General features: G+C 40.9%; 1 protein-coding gene across 2 annotated transcripts in view; it reads left to right on the top strand.

Moving 5' to 3' along the window:
* The first annotated feature begins 686 nt into the window (after nt 1-686).
* The window catches only part of Fam234b (family with sequence similarity 234 member B), a 34,376-nt gene continuing 18,286 nt past the window's right edge, over nt 687-16,776 (top strand). Inside the window, exons 1-4 of one of the 2 annotated variants that reach the window (XM_021730757.3) lie at nt 817-843; nt 1,496-1,566; nt 12,533-12,931; nt 14,969-15,067. In XM_021730757.3, the coding sequence (XP_021586432.1) occupies nt 1,554-1,566; nt 12,533-12,931; nt 14,969-15,067 (511 nt within the window). In that variant the 5' untranslated portion in view covers nt 817-843; nt 1,496-1,553. Of the gene's footprint in view, nt 844-1,495; nt 1,567-12,532; nt 12,932-14,968; nt 15,068-16,776 lie in introns of both variants that reach the window. The other variant, XM_005331920.5, reaches the window with a different exon arrangement.

Raw genomic sequence — 16,776 nt, 5'->3', positions numbered from 1 at the left:
CAGCCTCTGAAGTGAGGGGTATCTTGGAACTTTTGTTCTGACACTAAGAAGCCACATCATATTTGCAGTTTTTTCCTCCAATAAAACAAGGTGGGGTCCAGGGAGATGACTAGATAGTCTATAAGATCGTTCGAGTTCCAAGATAATTTAATATATTCAGCATTCCTGCACCAAAGTGCTGATCTTTTGGTGTCTGTGGGGAAAAGAAGCAAGTTTGCGCCTGCATCCTAGATCTTGCAAGGGAGGATCTGTGGGGTACGGTGCTGAGTAGATACCTGGAAAGAACTGGGAGCAAGAAATGAAGGTTAGAGTTCCAGGAAACTTCAGTTTGTTACCCAAGAAACACAAGAGACACAATTAACTGAGCTGTGTGTTCTAAACAGATGGTTACTTTTATATTTTCACAGCAAGCTTGGGAAGTAGATAGTATTGTCTCCATTTAAAAAAGGAAGCTGAAGCTTCCCAAGGTGGCCCAATTAGCAAGTGAGGCAGGTAGGATTAAAATTCAGTCCGTAGGATTCCAAAGCCCACGCGCATTTCACAACCCGCGCCTCCTTAAGTATCAGCTATCTCATCCCAGTCTGTCCGCAAGCCTATGGGCTAGTTATTACTTCAACCCCATTAGACCGACAAGGCAAGTGAGACTCCAAGTGGGGAAGTGACTTGCACCGCGGCCGTGCCCTGCTCCAGGGTGGGCTCCGCAGCAGGTCCCACCTTCCCAGGTCGCAGCCCACGCGCCGCCGCGCGCTGCGAACTACACTTCCCGGCAGGACGCGGTCGCGCGCACGCGCACCCGGGCCTCCGCCATGGCGACCGTGCTGTCCAGGGCGCTCAAGCTCCCGGGTAAGGAGCCTCAGCCTTGCGACCACCCTTCCCCGCCAGTCCTGGGGAGAGTGAGGCGAGGCTCTGGGGGGGAGGTGGGCCGGGGCTTGGTGTCAACCCGGGCGATGCTGTAGCCGTCCGGAGGCCAGGAGGGTGCAGCCCCGGCACCCGGGGTCCCTGCACCACCAGGGGGCGGGAGGGGCGTCTGGAGAGGCGGGGGTCGCGGGCGCGGAGCGAGCCTGGGAGACTCGAAGGTAGGGACCGCTGGAGGCGCTCGGGGCAGGTGTCCTGGAGCCGGCGGGAGCTGCTGCGGCAGAGACTGTCACAGCGCATGTCGCCGCGGTCCCCAAGGGAGGGCTGATGAGGGGAGCATCCTTCCCCGAGCGTGGCGGACGAAGTACCGCGGGGACTCCAGCTCCTGCCTTGAATTAACCTAGGCGGGTGCAGAGGGCGGCGGTACAGTTAGTGACCCTTAGTGAAACAACCTCTCCACCCGCAAACAGGCTGTGACCTAGCCGGGAGCTAGATGAGACAGGTATTTCCCTTCGTAGTGTATAGAAGAGGAAAATGAGATTAGAAAAATGGCTAATCGAATTGTCTATGGTCGCATAAACAGTATTGGAAGAGCCTGTCCTTGAGTCTGGAGTCTTTTTTTTTTTTTTTTTTTTTACAGTAGACCCTGAGCTTTTGACTCTACTTGGCTGTCGAGCTAAGTGAGCTAAGCATGGGAAATGATGAGCACCTGTAAGTTGCCGATAACGTATGGGATATTCTTTAAGGAAGCACTGGTGGAGGGGACAACTTCCAGAGCTGATTCAGGACTTTGGGCAGCAGCTTAAGGTTTTGTTTATTCATCTCAAACTTCTGGGATGGGACTGTACTCTTATTAGAAATTTGTTCTTTTAGTAAAAGTATATTTATTCTGCCCAGGTAAATTTTAAACATCAAGGCTTTAAAAAATTTATGATTCCCCTCAAATACATTATAAACATTACATTTACTTGCTGATAACATCAAAGAGTAAAGGGAAAAGTAGTGTTTTCACTGGCAACTTGGACAGGTCTACTTGGGTGTCTGTTGTATATCCAGCATTAGGCTGTCAGTGATTGCAGGGCCTTGGTTCTACAACTACAAGAGTTTACCATTGGTTGCTTTGAAACAAGACTTGTACCTTGGATGAGTGTGGGTTGATATGAATTTTCATTCCTGTCCCAAGACTTCTTTTTTCCCTTCCTGGGCTCATTAGCACATTGGAAGGAACATTGATAGTATCTACCTTGAAATGTGTACATAATACTGGAATTAATTAATAAATTAATTAATTACTTGCAGGATTATTTCACTTTAAAGAGTGTAGCCTTAGTGTAGGACCATATCCTCTCAAAGGGGTAATGAAATGTTATACATATTTAGCTTTCTTTTTCCTTTTAAGAGTTCTTGTTTTTTTTTTTTTCCCCCAGGATAGATAATTGTTATTCTAGGAGGATGAGAATGCAAAAAAAAAAAAAAAAAAATCCTTCTTTCCCTCTCCAGTTGTTTTTTTTTTTTTTTTTGTATTTTATTTAGAGATAGAGTCTCACTGAGTTGCTTAAGGCCTTCCTAAGTTGCTGAGGCTGGCTTTGAACTTGCAATCCTCCTGCTTCAGCCTCCCCAATCACTGGCATATGTCACCATACTGGCAAGAAAATCTTTCTTTAGAAACCCTTGAGCTCTTTTGTGATCTCACATCCTAAAGCTATGGCATTATAATTCCCTAGCGTATTCAGTTGTAGTAACTTGTTCAGCTGACAGTGTAGGTAAAGGATTTCTATCACCCTGTCTTTGGGCCTGAAGTTGGCATACAGCTTAACCCTGATACAGTCCGGATATAGTAGCCATATGCTCTTTTATGTGATATGGATTTTTTTCACTTGCACTTTTCCTGGTCTCCCTCTTGCCCTTTCTCCCCTCCACACAAAATATAGTTTTTGACTATATTAGTTAGATGTTGCTTTTTCATAGCTATTTTTGGGGTTGTGAGACTGCTGTCCTGTTTGAATTATTGTCTCATGTTAACCTTAGTTAACATCTTTACTATTTTTCTGAGGAAGGCTGAATAGAATATTGGCTAAAAGTAGGAGATGGACTCAGGATCATATCCAGTCTTCACCTGCTTAGTTACTTAATCTCTGAGTTTCCTCATCTGTAATAATAATATTTTTATGGAACATTCACTACATGCCACACAATCCATTGCATATTTACCTCATAGGATTATTTGGAATAGTTAAAGAGATGAATGTCTTAGGAGGTGTATTAACTTTCGACACATTAGCTATTATCATTATCATATAATGTCACTATCCTTTATGAATGTAACACCTGAAGGAAGTCCTGATGCAGAAGTGAGCTAGTGACAGATCTCAACAATACGTTGATGAAAGAGCAGTTGCTGGGAATGCATTTCATCATCTCATACCCTTTCACTAAGCTCCGCATGAAAGATGTTTGGCTCACATGTATAACATGAGGTTAATTAGTAACAGAAGGATGATGTGACATTCATAGGCTCTTGGAACAACTTAAGTATATATTTTTTTAGGCCATTTTAAAGTTTGAAGGTTAAACACTGAAGGGAACATCAGAGCATAATGTTACTTTTATGGTTTGTTTTATTATGTGTGACTTAGAGTGATTATGTGCTCTAGATAAACTAATCCATGTTTTAAAATGTTTACCCTAAGTTGCAGTTATATGTTCCATAGTATGTGTGAAGTATATTGTACACTATAATACAGTATATGTAATGGGATAGTATATGTTTTAGTTTATTGTCCACAAAACATTTGGGAAGGGTATAATTGCAACCTTTCCATTAATGTTTCCTCTGGACCAATTTGGAAATGCTATGTAGTTGGTATCCTCAGTCTCCCTAGGATGAAAAGTAATAACCTTGGAAAGCTCATTTATATTGGTATGTTATGAAATCAGTGCCCTCTCCTGTGTTCTTTGCAAATCTTACATTGATTAAAAATCTGGGTGGTGGCTGAAAGCAACAAAGAAGAGAGTAAGTGTTCAGTTCCCTCACCTTTGATTTGAAGCATGGATTTGATGCCAACTCCTCAGCCTGAGTATGACCTAAGGCAATTAGGGGGACTTCTTTATACTTCATTCTCTCTTTTTGTCTTTCTGTGAGTAAACAGAGAAAAAGTTGTTTAGGACTAATCAAACCTTGCGATCTGTAATAATTAAGCCTAGGTTTGTTTTTGCATTGTCTGAAAAAAATGTATTAGTATAAAAGTAAATATTATGGTCCAAAGGTTGGTCAATAACTGGCTGTAGTCTGTGATCTTTTAAAGAAAACACAGGACTAAGAAAGGTAGCTGAGTTCTTGTTGTTGCCTTTATCCTGCAGGGATAACATGGGTCAGAGTTCTTGGACTTCTTAACACCACGTGTTCTTTCTGTAGGATTTTTTGATACTGCTCTACTCTTTTGTATGTTACTGTGGAGAAGTCAACTTGATTTTTATTCCTGACATTAGAGACTTGATTGTTCTTCCCCTGGCCTCATAACATTCCTTCTTTGCTCTTGAAATCCAGTTACTTTACAAAGATATGTTTTAGTATTGATGATTCATATCTGTTTTTTTTGGACCTCTGTGTGCTCTTTATTCTTGAGTTTTAGATCTTGGTTTATTGCAGGAATTTATTTACATCTCCTTTGAATATTGTTTTTGATTCTGTTTTTTTCTTTGGTTATGTCTATGTTACCCTTGTTCTCTATCAGTTTCTTCCTAGTTTTTTAGATGTCTTGATCTTTTCCATGGGAGATATATAGGTAGTCAGTAGAAACTGTGACGATGGTCTGCCGAGGTTTGAACTTATTTGCTGTTTAACTATGGACCAGTTGCTTAAACTTCCAAATCTCAATTTCCTTATCTAGAAAATGAAAGATGTTAATGAGTATATCTCAAAGAGTTGTTGTAAAGGTTTACTGAGCTGAGACATTAAAAGGGTTTGTAAGTGCTCAGAACAGCCAGCCTTGTTATTTCCATTTCATTGCTTTATTTTCACTGGTTGTTTTAGTCAGCATTTGGCTTCTGTTACCAATAAGCCTGCAAGAAAAATGTAGAACAGGAAAAGTTTATTTGGGGCTCACAGTTTCAAAAGTCTTAGTCCATAGAAGTCTGACACCATTGCTTTGGTCCCCAGAGAGACAGAACATCACGGCAGAAGGGCATGGTGGAGAAAAGTAACCCAGGACATGGTACCAGGAAGCAGAGAGAGCTCTGCTCACCAGGGACAAAGTATGAACCCCAAAGATACACCCCCAGTGACCCACCTCCTCCAGCCACTCCCCACCTGCCTATAGTTACCAACCCACTTAGTCCATGCCAGTGGATTATTGCACTGATTAGGTTAAAGCTCCTGTAAACCAATCATTTCACCACTAAACTTTCTTGAATTGTCTTGTACATGAGCTTTGGGGGGTACCTTATATCTAAACTCTGGTCAATTCTTTATGTATGTTTTCAACAATGTTTATTCTTTTTTTTTTTGAGAGAGAGAGAGAGAGAAAGAGAGAGAAATTTTTTTAAAAATATTTATTTATTTATTTTTTTAGTTTTTGGCAGACATAACATCTTTGTTTGTATGTTGTGCTGAGGATCAAACCCGGACCGCACGAATGCCAGGCGAGCGCGCTACTGCTTAAGCCACATCCCCAGCCCCAACAATGTTTATTCTTTAAAAAAAATTTTTTTTAGTTGTAGATGGACACAATACCTTTATTTATTTATTTATTTATTTATTTATTTGTGTGTGTGTGTGTGCGTGTGTGTGTGTGTGTGTGTGTGTGTGTGTGTGTGGTGCTGGGGTTGAACTCAGTGCCTCATAGGTACTAAGCAAGTGCTCTACCACTGAGCCACAATCCCAGCCCCTTAGCAATGTTTATTCTTTTTTTTTTTAATAATACTTTTTTTTTTTTTAGTTATGTACAGACTTAATGCTTTTATTTGTTTTTATGTGGTGCTAGGATTAAACCCAGGTCCTCATACTTGCAAGGCAAGTGCTGTATCACTGAGCCGCAACTCCAGCCCAGCAATGTTTATTCTTTTTGCTGATTCCAATAAGAATTTCTTTTCTAAAATTATGATTTTTCTTTCATTATTTTCCTGACAGCTACTTGTTTACTTTTCTTTTTTATAAATTGTCATTTCTTCCTAGAAATATTAATTTTCTTTCTTTCTTTTTTTTTTTTTTGTTGATACCAGGGACTGAACTCAGGGGCACTCAACCACTGAGCCATATCCCCAGCCCTATTTTTGAATTTTATTTGGACATCCCTTTTTGCTGAGGCTGGCTTTGAACTTTCAGTCCTCCTGCCTCAGCCTCCGTAGCTGCTGGGATTACAGGCGTGCGTCACTGCCCAGCTGAAATGTTAATTTCCTTTTTCTCTTTAAAAAATATTTATTTCTTTTAGTGTACACAATGCCTTTATTTTTATTTATTTATTTTTAAGTGGTGCTGAGAATCGAACCCAGGGCCTTGCACACGCTAGGCGAGAGCTCTACTGCCGAGCCACAACCCCAGCCCCTGAAACGTTAATTTTCTATGAGCCCTGTTATGGTTTGGATATCAGGTGTCCCACACAAGCTCACATGTGAGACAATACAAAATTTTAGAGGAGAAATTATTGGACCTTGAGGGTCTTAACTCAATCAGCGAATTAATTCCCTGATAGGGATTAACTGAGTGGTAACTGAAGTGGTGGGGTGTGACTGAAGGAGGTGGGAATTGGGGGTGTGGCTTTGGGGTATATATTTGTGTCTGGCAAGTGGAGTCTCTCTGTGCTTCTTAATCACCATGTGAGCTGCTTCCCTCTACCATTGTCTTTCTCCATGATGCTCAGCCTCTCCTTGAGCCCTGAGGAAGGGAGCCCGCTTTCTATGTATAAAGACCTCTGAAACCATGAGCTGTCAAATAAACTTTTCTTCCTCTACGATTATACTGGTCAGATCTTTTAGTCACAGCAGCAAAAAAGCTGACTAAAACAAGCCCCTTTTTTCAGAGAAGACAGTTTTCTTTAATTCCTTGGGCTCTGTGGGAGAGCACCTCTTCATTATTTCTTCTACCTTATGGTATAAGTAGGTCAGCATTTGTGCTTTAGCTGATTTTGCTTGTTGGGTTTTGTCTAACCTCTTTAGTGAATATCTGTAGAGCGAATGCTATGCCAAGCTAATTGCTCTGCTAATTGCTGATATTTAAACAGGGTAGTTGCTTTACTTCTAGGCAGGGCCAGGAGAGTGTGCTGGGGCACTTGGAAGCTAGAATTTAATGTTGGCTTGTTAACTAGGCCCCTTTTCACCAGCTCTCTCCCTCTCTGCATGCCTCTATCCTGGCTCACTGGAGAATGCAGGCTTATCACAGGACCTTAGAGAACGCTGATGTAGCATTTGATTCTTTTTGTGGTGCCAGTTTTCAATCTGTTGCCCCTGTCCTTCAAATTCACTTTTGTTGACTGATCTGTGAAAGCAGATCCTGGCTCTTTGAAATACGAAATTTGTCATTTGGTTATTATCCTTCAGTCCCAGGGCACCTTTAAGTTCTCTTTCCATCTTTATATTTACTTTCCTATCATGATTAAATAATTTTTTTATATTGAATTGTTTTCTTTGAAACACTTTCTGGTTTCTGTCTCCTGACTGGGTTCAGTCTGTCAAAAAATCAGCCTCTTCAGAACTGATGAGACGCTGAGGGTTACTTCTCTAACCTGTATTACTGACAAACTAGTTTGCTTTCTGTAAAGATGTGACTTGCATTTTTTCTCATTGTCACACTTCCCCATTGACTAAGTTACATTGAATGGGGCTCATAAGTATTGCAGTGACTTTAGATTTTGTATTTACATGCAAGAAATTACAGGTTGGGTGAGATACTTGTGCAGCAAGGGAAGTAGTAGGTTAGAACAAGTGTGCTTAGCAGCCAAGTTGTTGGATTTGAATCCTTGTTTATCTTCTTGTTAATTTTGTAATCTTAGACAATTTACCTCTTTATATTTCAGATTTCTTGATGATAAAATGGGATAATAATACCTACCATATAGGGCTGCTGTGAGGATTAAGTCAATTAATACACGTAACTTGCTTGGATCAGGGCTTGGGATGGTAGGCACTCAGTAAATGATTTCCAGTTCTCATCATGATTACCATTATCCTCACTAATTCTGTAAACTGTGCTCCTTGCTGAAGATCTTGCAGATGTATGTACTTGATTTTGTTGCACTCCCTTAATTAGATACAAGTTTCATTGCTTTTAACAATAGTTGTTTAAAAATTGTGGTTTGAGAATGTGGGCTGTTTCCTATCTCTTTTTGTTTTTATTTCTATTTTTTCCCCTGGTTTTAGGGAAAAGAGTATGACAGAAATGCCTTTGTAAGTCATCATTAACTAGAAGCATGTAATCCCAAAAGCACCAATTCAATAGCAGCTTTTTTCCACAGAATGCTTGCAGATTATTTTTTATAGACTTATTAAGAATTTTCTTCATTTCTGTAGCATATGTACTCAAGTCTTGTCCTGACAGCCTGTATAATAGTGTCTGACAAAATAAAATGAATTTTCTTTAAACATTTTAAAACTAATACTTGGTGGGGCTGGGGTTGTGGCTCAATGTTTGTGTGCTCGCCTAGTACACATGATGCACTGGGTTCGCTTCTCAGCATCACATAAAAATGAAATAAAAATTATGTGTCCACCTGCAACTAAAAAATAAATATTAAAAAAACTAATACTTTATTAATTATTTCACTTTGGCAAAGGTGCTGTTTTGGGCTATATTGCGAGGTGGAAACTGACAAACGATTGAATTAAGTTGACGTCAATGCTAAACTTTTCACATGGTGCTAAAATCCTATTATACAATTATAGGATGGCCTCAATGTGTGTTCAAAATGCTTGGGAGTTTCAGTTGTGTGATGAGATGCCAAGAAAACTACCAAGAATTTAGATGTAGTAATTGAATTATAGTATATTATTTGACAGGATCCAGTTCTGTGGTTCTAGGGCTGGACCCTAGGCTGGATCCAGTTCTGGAAACCATATTTTAAAAAGCACTGACATATCATACTGTGTCCAGAGGAGGGTCACCAGGATGGTGAGGACATCTGAAACAATGCTTCTTCAAGAAATGCATTGAGCTGGCCATGATGGTGCATGCCTGTATTCCCAGCTAGCCAGAGGACAACCTTTGCAATTTAGTGGGACCCTGCCTCAGAAGGAAAATATTAAAAGGGCCAAGGATGTAGCTCAGGGGTTGAGTCCTTGCCTAGCATGTCTTAGGCCCTGGGTTCAATTCCCAGTACTGAAAAACAAAAACAAAAACAAAAAATGGATTGAAAGGGGTGGAGATGTTTAACCTGGAGGTAAAAAGGTCTGAGCAAGGGCAGTTGGGAGATATAATAGCAATAGTAACAAAATGAAAATAAAAGAAGCTAAAATTTATTGAGTATGACTATCGGCCAGATACTAAGACCCATCCAAATATTTATTATCTTATTTAATGTTCATAACAATCAAGTGAGGTAGGAATAATAATTATTCCATTTTATAAATAGGGAAATTGAAGCTTCCATAAACTTAATATATTTGAGGTTACTAAATTACTAAGAAAGTCATGATTTTTCTTATTATGAAGTCTTGAGTTCTTAGATTCTGAATTATCTGTCTCTTCTGATTGACATCTGTACTTTTTTTATTAATTTATTACATACATGACAATAGTAGAATGCATTACATTCATAATTATCCATTCACTGCACAATTTTTCATAAATCTGCATGTTTTTAAAAGGACTTATATGTGGAAATGGGGTCCCAGAAATTAAAACTAGGACAGATAATTGGCAGCTCCTCAGAAATAGAGTCTTAAATCAGTATAAAGAATTGTTTTCTAGATTGGAGGCCAGTGGATTACCCAGTATTGGTTACGTTCAGGCATGTACTGAGTTATTGCTTGGTGGGTATTCGTGAGGAGTTGTTAAGATTGGAATAGGGTTGGGGGTGGATTATGTGAACTTTAAAATACCTTTCACTTCTGAGATTCAGGGATTCTACGTATGTTTTCCTGTCAGGTATACTTTTTTTTTAAAAAATTTTTTAACTGTGTTAAAAATACAGATTCTATCAAATGTACCATCTTAATCATTTTTAAGTTCAATATTAAGTATATTTGTATTATTGTGCATCCAATTTTTAGAACTTTTCTATCTTGCAACACTGAAACTCTGTGTCCACTAAAAAACAACCCCTAGTTTCTTCCAGAAAACCACTATTCTATTTTCTGGAATTTTGACCACTCTAGATACCTCATGTAAGTGGAGTCTCTGCATTTGTTTTCTCATCCTGGCTCTTTTCACTTAGCATAATGTCCTCAAGGTTCACCCATGTTGTTGCAAGTATCAGCATTTTCTTTCCCTTTTAAAGGTTAAATAATAATCCATGGCATGTATGTATGTGTGTACACATAACACCAGATTTCACTTATCATATCAGGTGTATTTTAGTTAGAAACAAAACAAATGACCACTTTAAAAAGTATTAGAGTCAATATTATTGTAACAACTCATGCCTCTGCAAAATATTATAAATAGAGTTACCTGGGATGGATGAGGAATATCGTGTACTACTCATTTAAAAAAAAATGAGATGCTTTATATAGTGGAAGTAAATATCACAGGGATCTATCTTGAACCTGTGCTGACCCTTTGGCCTGTCCTGGAAGGCCGAATAAGATTTTGAATAAGAGGCTGGGGTTGTGGCTCAGGGGTAGAGCGCTTGTCTGGCATGCGTGAGGCACTGGGTTCGACTCTCAGCACATATACAAATAAGTAAAATAAAGGTCCATCAACAACTTTAAAAAAATGTTTTAAAAGATTTTGAATAAGGTTTCTAATAATTAGTTTATCTTCTTTTAATTGTAAAAGTCAAATCCAATCCTTTTTGGATAAAATGAATAGCTTTGAAAATGAAAATAAAAGAGAAATTTCTGGTTATTAGGATGCCATTATATTCAGTATTGTCTTTTAAAAAAATATTTAATGCGATAAAAATACTTTGCAGAGTATTCATTTTCTTAGTCAAACATTTATTGTTTTATGTATACCAAATACTAAACTTTACACTGAAGGTTTTTCTCTCCACATCTGGTCATAGAGAGAAAGTATTTTATCGCTTCATTTCATGCGTTGAGCAAACTGAAACATAATGTATGAAATGACATCACCAAGACCACAGGGACCCAGAGGCAGAGATTAGCATCAAGGATTCTTTCTCCCTGACATTAGCGGACTTACGTTTTCTCGTTTATATTTCTTCTGAACAAAATATTTAATGGTAGAGTTTACATTACTATCAGCTTTCCAGGTTATTTGCCCCAAAGAAACTTTTTATGGATTATGGCATGAAATAAAGGTATGAAATCATTCAGCTGTGGGTAATGAGGGCCAGGAGTAGGCTCGGGATATGTGCCAAGTCCTCCTGTAATTTCTGTCTCTCAGCTGCCTCAAGTCAACACAGATTCTAAATGAAAACAGGGAGCTTGCTGTGCAGACCAGCTTGCAGATCAGTCTTCTACTTCTCCTTCCTGCCAGATTGCCACCTCTCCTAGGACACTTCTCAGAATGGCAGTTGTAGAGGTAAACACTGTCAGATCACAGGGCAGTCCTGAGGAGTGAGCTCCAGTAACACATCTCCAGATGACATTTAATGTTCAGTTTTCTGAGTTGTCTCCATAGAGACAATTGGGAAGTCATGAATATTGGGCTGTGAGAAGCGGCGTACAGAGAAGAGGCGTTCTGTTCTGTTCTGTTACCAGGAAAGATGAAGACATCACAGATCTGAGAAAGTCTAAGTGAATAATGCATGTTGGGTTTATGGAAAGTGGCCATATGGGCATGGTCTGGTCTTTTTTTATTAGCAAGACTCAAACAAATTTAGAGAACTTTTTATTGAACTAAAGGTGTTTGAAATTTGCCAATTTTTACAAATTTATTTTCTTTTAAAAATTTAATTTTTAATTGACATGTAGTGATTGTGCATATTAATGGTATATAGCATGAGATTTTACTACTTACATACAATGTGTAGTGATCAGATCAGGGTAATCAAAATCCTCTCTACATTTGTGTCATGCTTTTTGAAATGTCCAATTAATTGTTGTCAACTACAGCTACCTGTTGTGCTATAGAGCATGAGAAGTCATCTCTCCTGTCCAGCTGAACCTCTGTACCCATCAGCCATCCTCTCTCCAGCCCTCCCTTCCCCTCACTCTTCCCAGGCTCAGGTGGCCACTGTTGTATTCCCTACTTTTTTTAGATCAACTTTTTAGTTTCACATGTAAGTGAAAACAAGTAGTATTTGTCATCCTGTGCCTGACTTATTTCACTTAACATCATGTCCTCTAGTTTCATCATGTTGCTGCATCCTTTTCCATTTTCTTGACCTGATGAAGGCAATAATTCTAGAGTACTATGCTTTTCTTCCCCCCTTACCTTGCCACCACCCCTTTGCTGGCATCTAATTTTTCAGATCACCACCAGAATCTAAACTTGATGTAAATCTAGACTTGTGTACATGTGTGTGTGTATTTTTCCCCAGGTATTTACAGGTGTATATATTTGGTGAAGTTTCTCCTTCCTAGTTCTCTTTGACTCGCTGTCCTTCTGTCTTTTCAGGGAAGAAGAGCCCAGACCTAGGGGAGTACGATCCCCTTACTCAGGCCGATAGTGATGAGAGCGAAGATGATCTTGTGCTTAACTTGCAGCAGAAGAATGGAGGGGTCAAAAATGGGAAGAGTCCTCTGGGAGAAGCACCAGAGCCTGACTCAGATGCTGAGGTTGCAGGGGCTGCCAAGCCACATCTTTCGGAAGTCACTACGGAGGGGTACCCCTCGGAGCCTCTGGGGGGCCTGGAGCAGAAGGCGACCTCTTCCCTTGTGTCCTACATACGCACATCTGTCTTCCTGCTAACCTTGGTGATCTCAATGATCTTGGTGCTCCTCTGTGCTTTCCTGATCCCCTGTCCCCCCAGAGACCTGCACAGCACTTGGAGCCGCCACGTGGGCTCACAAGCAGGTAAGTTGTGGGGTTTTCAGCTTTAGTTTGTAACATTTCATCATATGTCGGATTACATTGAGTATTTTTCCAAATCTTAAAAACAAAATCTTAAAAAATTTGTGTCATGTAGCATTTTTCTCCCTGTGTGTGGAGATGGTTAGGAGGTTAAGATTTGAAATAAAACAATAGGTGGATTTCTACACCTCCAGACAGACACCTTTATTGTATTGGGTATTGGTCATAATTAGATACAGAGAGGACAGGGCATTGGTTTGCTGGACTCCTGCCTTGGAGCCAGCCCTGTGTGTGGGGATGGGGGGGGTGGGGGTAGGGGTAGGGGGATGCAAAACTGTAGAAAGGGCTGTTTACAGAGAAAAGTAAAGCTCAAGACCTAGCTAGACAAGGCCCTGGTGCTCTTACAGGACTGGGGATTGTATCTCCACTGAGCAGTCTTGTCTCCTGTGAATGGGTGCTGCTGTTCCCAGCCTTCCCGTGTCATTTTGACCTAGAAATGCTTCATCTCTGCCACTTTTCTGATTCCATTTGAATTAGCTTTTGATGGATTCTCTGTTCTCATCTTTTGTTCTCTAAAGGCAAATTTAATTTTCATATGTGGTATTTATACAATAAAGACTGGTAACGAGTTTTTGGTGTATCCACTGCCCAGCTCCAGAAATAGAACATTTTTGAGACCTCTGCAGCCTCCCATGTGTTCCTCCTGATCATGTCCCCCTCTGCCCACCACAAGGTTCTGCTCTCCCGAATTTTGTGTTGATTTTTTTTTTCTTGACCTTTCTTTAAAGTTTTGTCACATGGACATGTACCCCTAAATGATATATTCATTAATTCTGCCTCTTTTTGAATTTTACATAAATGTAATTATGTCATCTTCTGTGACTTGCTTTTTTGTTCAACTTAATTTTATGAAAAAAAGATTTTTAGTTAATCCATATTAATTTATGTGGCTGGAGTTAATTCATTTTTACTACTGTCTGGTTTTCCATGATAGGAATATTCCATGATTTTTAAAATCCATTTTCCGGTTGATGAACATTTAAGTGGTTTCCAGTCTTTATTTATTTTTTGAATAACGAATGCTGCTAAGAACCTTTCTGTACCTGTCTCCTGATGCAATGTATAAGAACTTCTCTAGGCACAAACCTAGGAGTGAAATTGATGGGTCATAGGGTGTGTGCATGTTCATTCTTAGTGGCTTATGTTAGATTATCTTCCAAAGTGGTTGTATCAATTTAGGCTTCCACTTACAGCATGAGTTCTTTCCAAATTTGGCGGGCCTCCTCTGCCTCCACACTGTTGGGTGGGGGGCTAGGGGGGGCTCCTGTCTTGCAACTGCAGGGTGGGGATGAAGTACAGGCTCCCCACTGGCCTCTGCTGACACCCTCTGGTAGGGAGGAAGGGGACAGCTGCCTCACTAATGCTGGGTGGGGTAGAACTGTTGGCTTTCCTTGTATGTGGAGGGCCTTGGTACTGCTAGGTGGGGGTGACAGTGCTGCTCCCACCTGGTCTGTTGTGCCATGACCCTGGTGGCAGGGGAGGGGTGCTACCCTGGTGTCAGCTTGTGTAGGCTCCCCAGTCAGCCTTTGTTGTGTGTGTTGCTTGGTTGGATTAGAGCCTTCCTGCCATGCTAGGCTGCACCTTTCCTGGGCCTTTGGCCAGGGAAATCATCTTTTCTTGGGGCTTCTTTGTACTTTGGGCATTTCTGGGTTACTGATGACTTCTGCAGCACCCTGTCTGGTATATATGAGGCCAGGAAAACCCAGAGGACTCATCACGTTTTCACTCTGTGGGTCTCGCAGTCTCTAGCCCATCTGCCTAATCTCTCCACCTTTCTGGGTGTTCTTATGTTTGTTTTGTGCATAATGCCCAGGGCTTTGAGATAGACTTTTTGGGGTGGGGCTGGGGAGTAGGAGAGGCATGTCTACACCATCTAGTCTGGGAACTGGAAGTGTGCTTGGTTTCTGTGGACGTGCTGGCAGCAGAGAACTGGTTTGTGGCAACATTCTCAGGACCTCTTTGTTTTTATGTGCACATCAGGTGGGGACCTGTCTCCACTGGAATTGGCTGATGTGAATGGAGATGGCCTGCGGGATGTGCTTCTCTCCTTTGTAACATCAAGGAATGGGAGTGCAGCAGGTAAGCGATGTGGTTTTCCAAGCTGCCTCAGGGTTGCTGTCAGCCAGCCAAAAAGCAGCAGCTGTCTCCAAGGGGCACTGCAGAAGGGGGTCTGTAGGGAAGAGAAAGCTACCACGGATCTGTCATACATGATAAGCCGAGTCAGTAGTTCCCCATGTAAATGAAGTTCAGCTCCAGAAATCAGAGAGTTACAGATGTAAGGAGCTATTCATTGTCACCCAGGTCAGTGAAGAAACTAATGCAGAGAGGAAGTGACTTGTCCAGACACCTGCAGTGAAACTGTTAGTACTTAGGTTTCTCTCAGTTTCCTCCCAGTGAGTTTTCCATTGTCTCTTTTTTTTATAGGGAGAGGGGTACCTAGGGGGGACTGAGGCTGAGGCTGACCTTGAACTTGTGATCCTTCTGCCTTGGCCTGCCTCACCCTTTTGTGAATGAGGAAACTGAGATATAGTGAACTTAAGGAACTTAGCCAAAGTCCAACAGCTGGTAAATGGCAGAGATGGAATTCAGATCCCAGAGTCAGACTCTGGAGTTCAAACCCTCAACCCTCACGTCGAGCACTTGTGCCCAACTCTGTGCCACTGACAGGGAGGAATTGAGTTTTTATTTGTTGGTTCACTTGTTTATTCATTCATGCAATGGTATTGGATGCTGACGGTGTGGGGCACATGCTGTGCACCCTCTCCAGAGCTGTGTTGGTTAGAACTAAACAAGAGGAGCCCAGTCTGTGCTTCAGGAAACCATGATTCAATCGGGAACAGGTAACTCATCATCATCCAGAGAAACAAACGAACAAACAAAAAGCCAGCCATTGAATGGATATGGAGTCTGTAGGGCCCTTACCTAGGAAGAACAGCACAGGATATTAACCATAGCATCTGAGGATCTCAGAAATCTAGAACTGACACATGTCACCTCTGTTTGTCCTGTGTATCTGTTTCTGACAATTAGATCTGAAACAGCAAGCCACAGTTTGTCATTTGTTTTTAGGTCACATGTTTGATTAGTAATACTGAGGAATAGGTAGAATGAAGCTCAAAACTTAGCTTTCTTTATCTTAGTTGTTGCTGTAAGTGGAAAGTGTGTGAGATGAGGCAAGCTGTCCCTGTTCTGAAAGTGAAAGTACAACTGGCAAGAGGGTCATTATTCTGCTGTTCATTAAGTTACATAATGGCTTATTTACTAGTGAGGGGAGCTGCCCTAGTTCCCTGCCGGCTATCCTAGGACCTAGGTTTTGACTCTTCCCATGTATTATTCTCTCCTGCCCAAGACCAGATCAGCTGCTTCATGGAAACATTTTTTTTCTGCTCTCAGGGAGCATTTGCTACTGAGATTAGGATTCAAGTATTTTTCCTCCTACTTTTCATGTATCCTAGATCAGTTTCACATTTCTGAACATATACCTTCTCTTTTCTTCCTGTTTTTTTTTTTTTTTTTGGTTGTTCTCAAGAACCATCTTTCCATATTCTGGATTTTGCTCCTGTCTTTTGTTCAGCAAACAGTTGGTTGCTATGTGTACCAGGCATTTTGCAAGGTGCTGAGGATATATAAATAGTCCTTGTCCTTAAGGATGTCACTATTTAGTGGTGGCCAAAGTAGCAGATAGATAAATGGATATGTTGGCAAAGCCGAAAAAGTGGACATGCAGGGAGGCAGCACAGAGGAGGCCAGTGTCTTATGAGCAGAGAGGACAGGTACTCTGAGGGTAT

This window comes from Ictidomys tridecemlineatus, chromosome 6 (assembly GCF_052094955.1).
Source record: "Ictidomys tridecemlineatus isolate mIctTri1 chromosome 6, mIctTri1.hap1, whole genome shotgun sequence".
Lineage (NCBI taxonomy): Eukaryota > Metazoa > Chordata > Mammalia > Rodentia > Sciuridae > Ictidomys > Ictidomys tridecemlineatus.
This window is presented reverse-complemented; position numbering and strand designations above follow the sequence as displayed.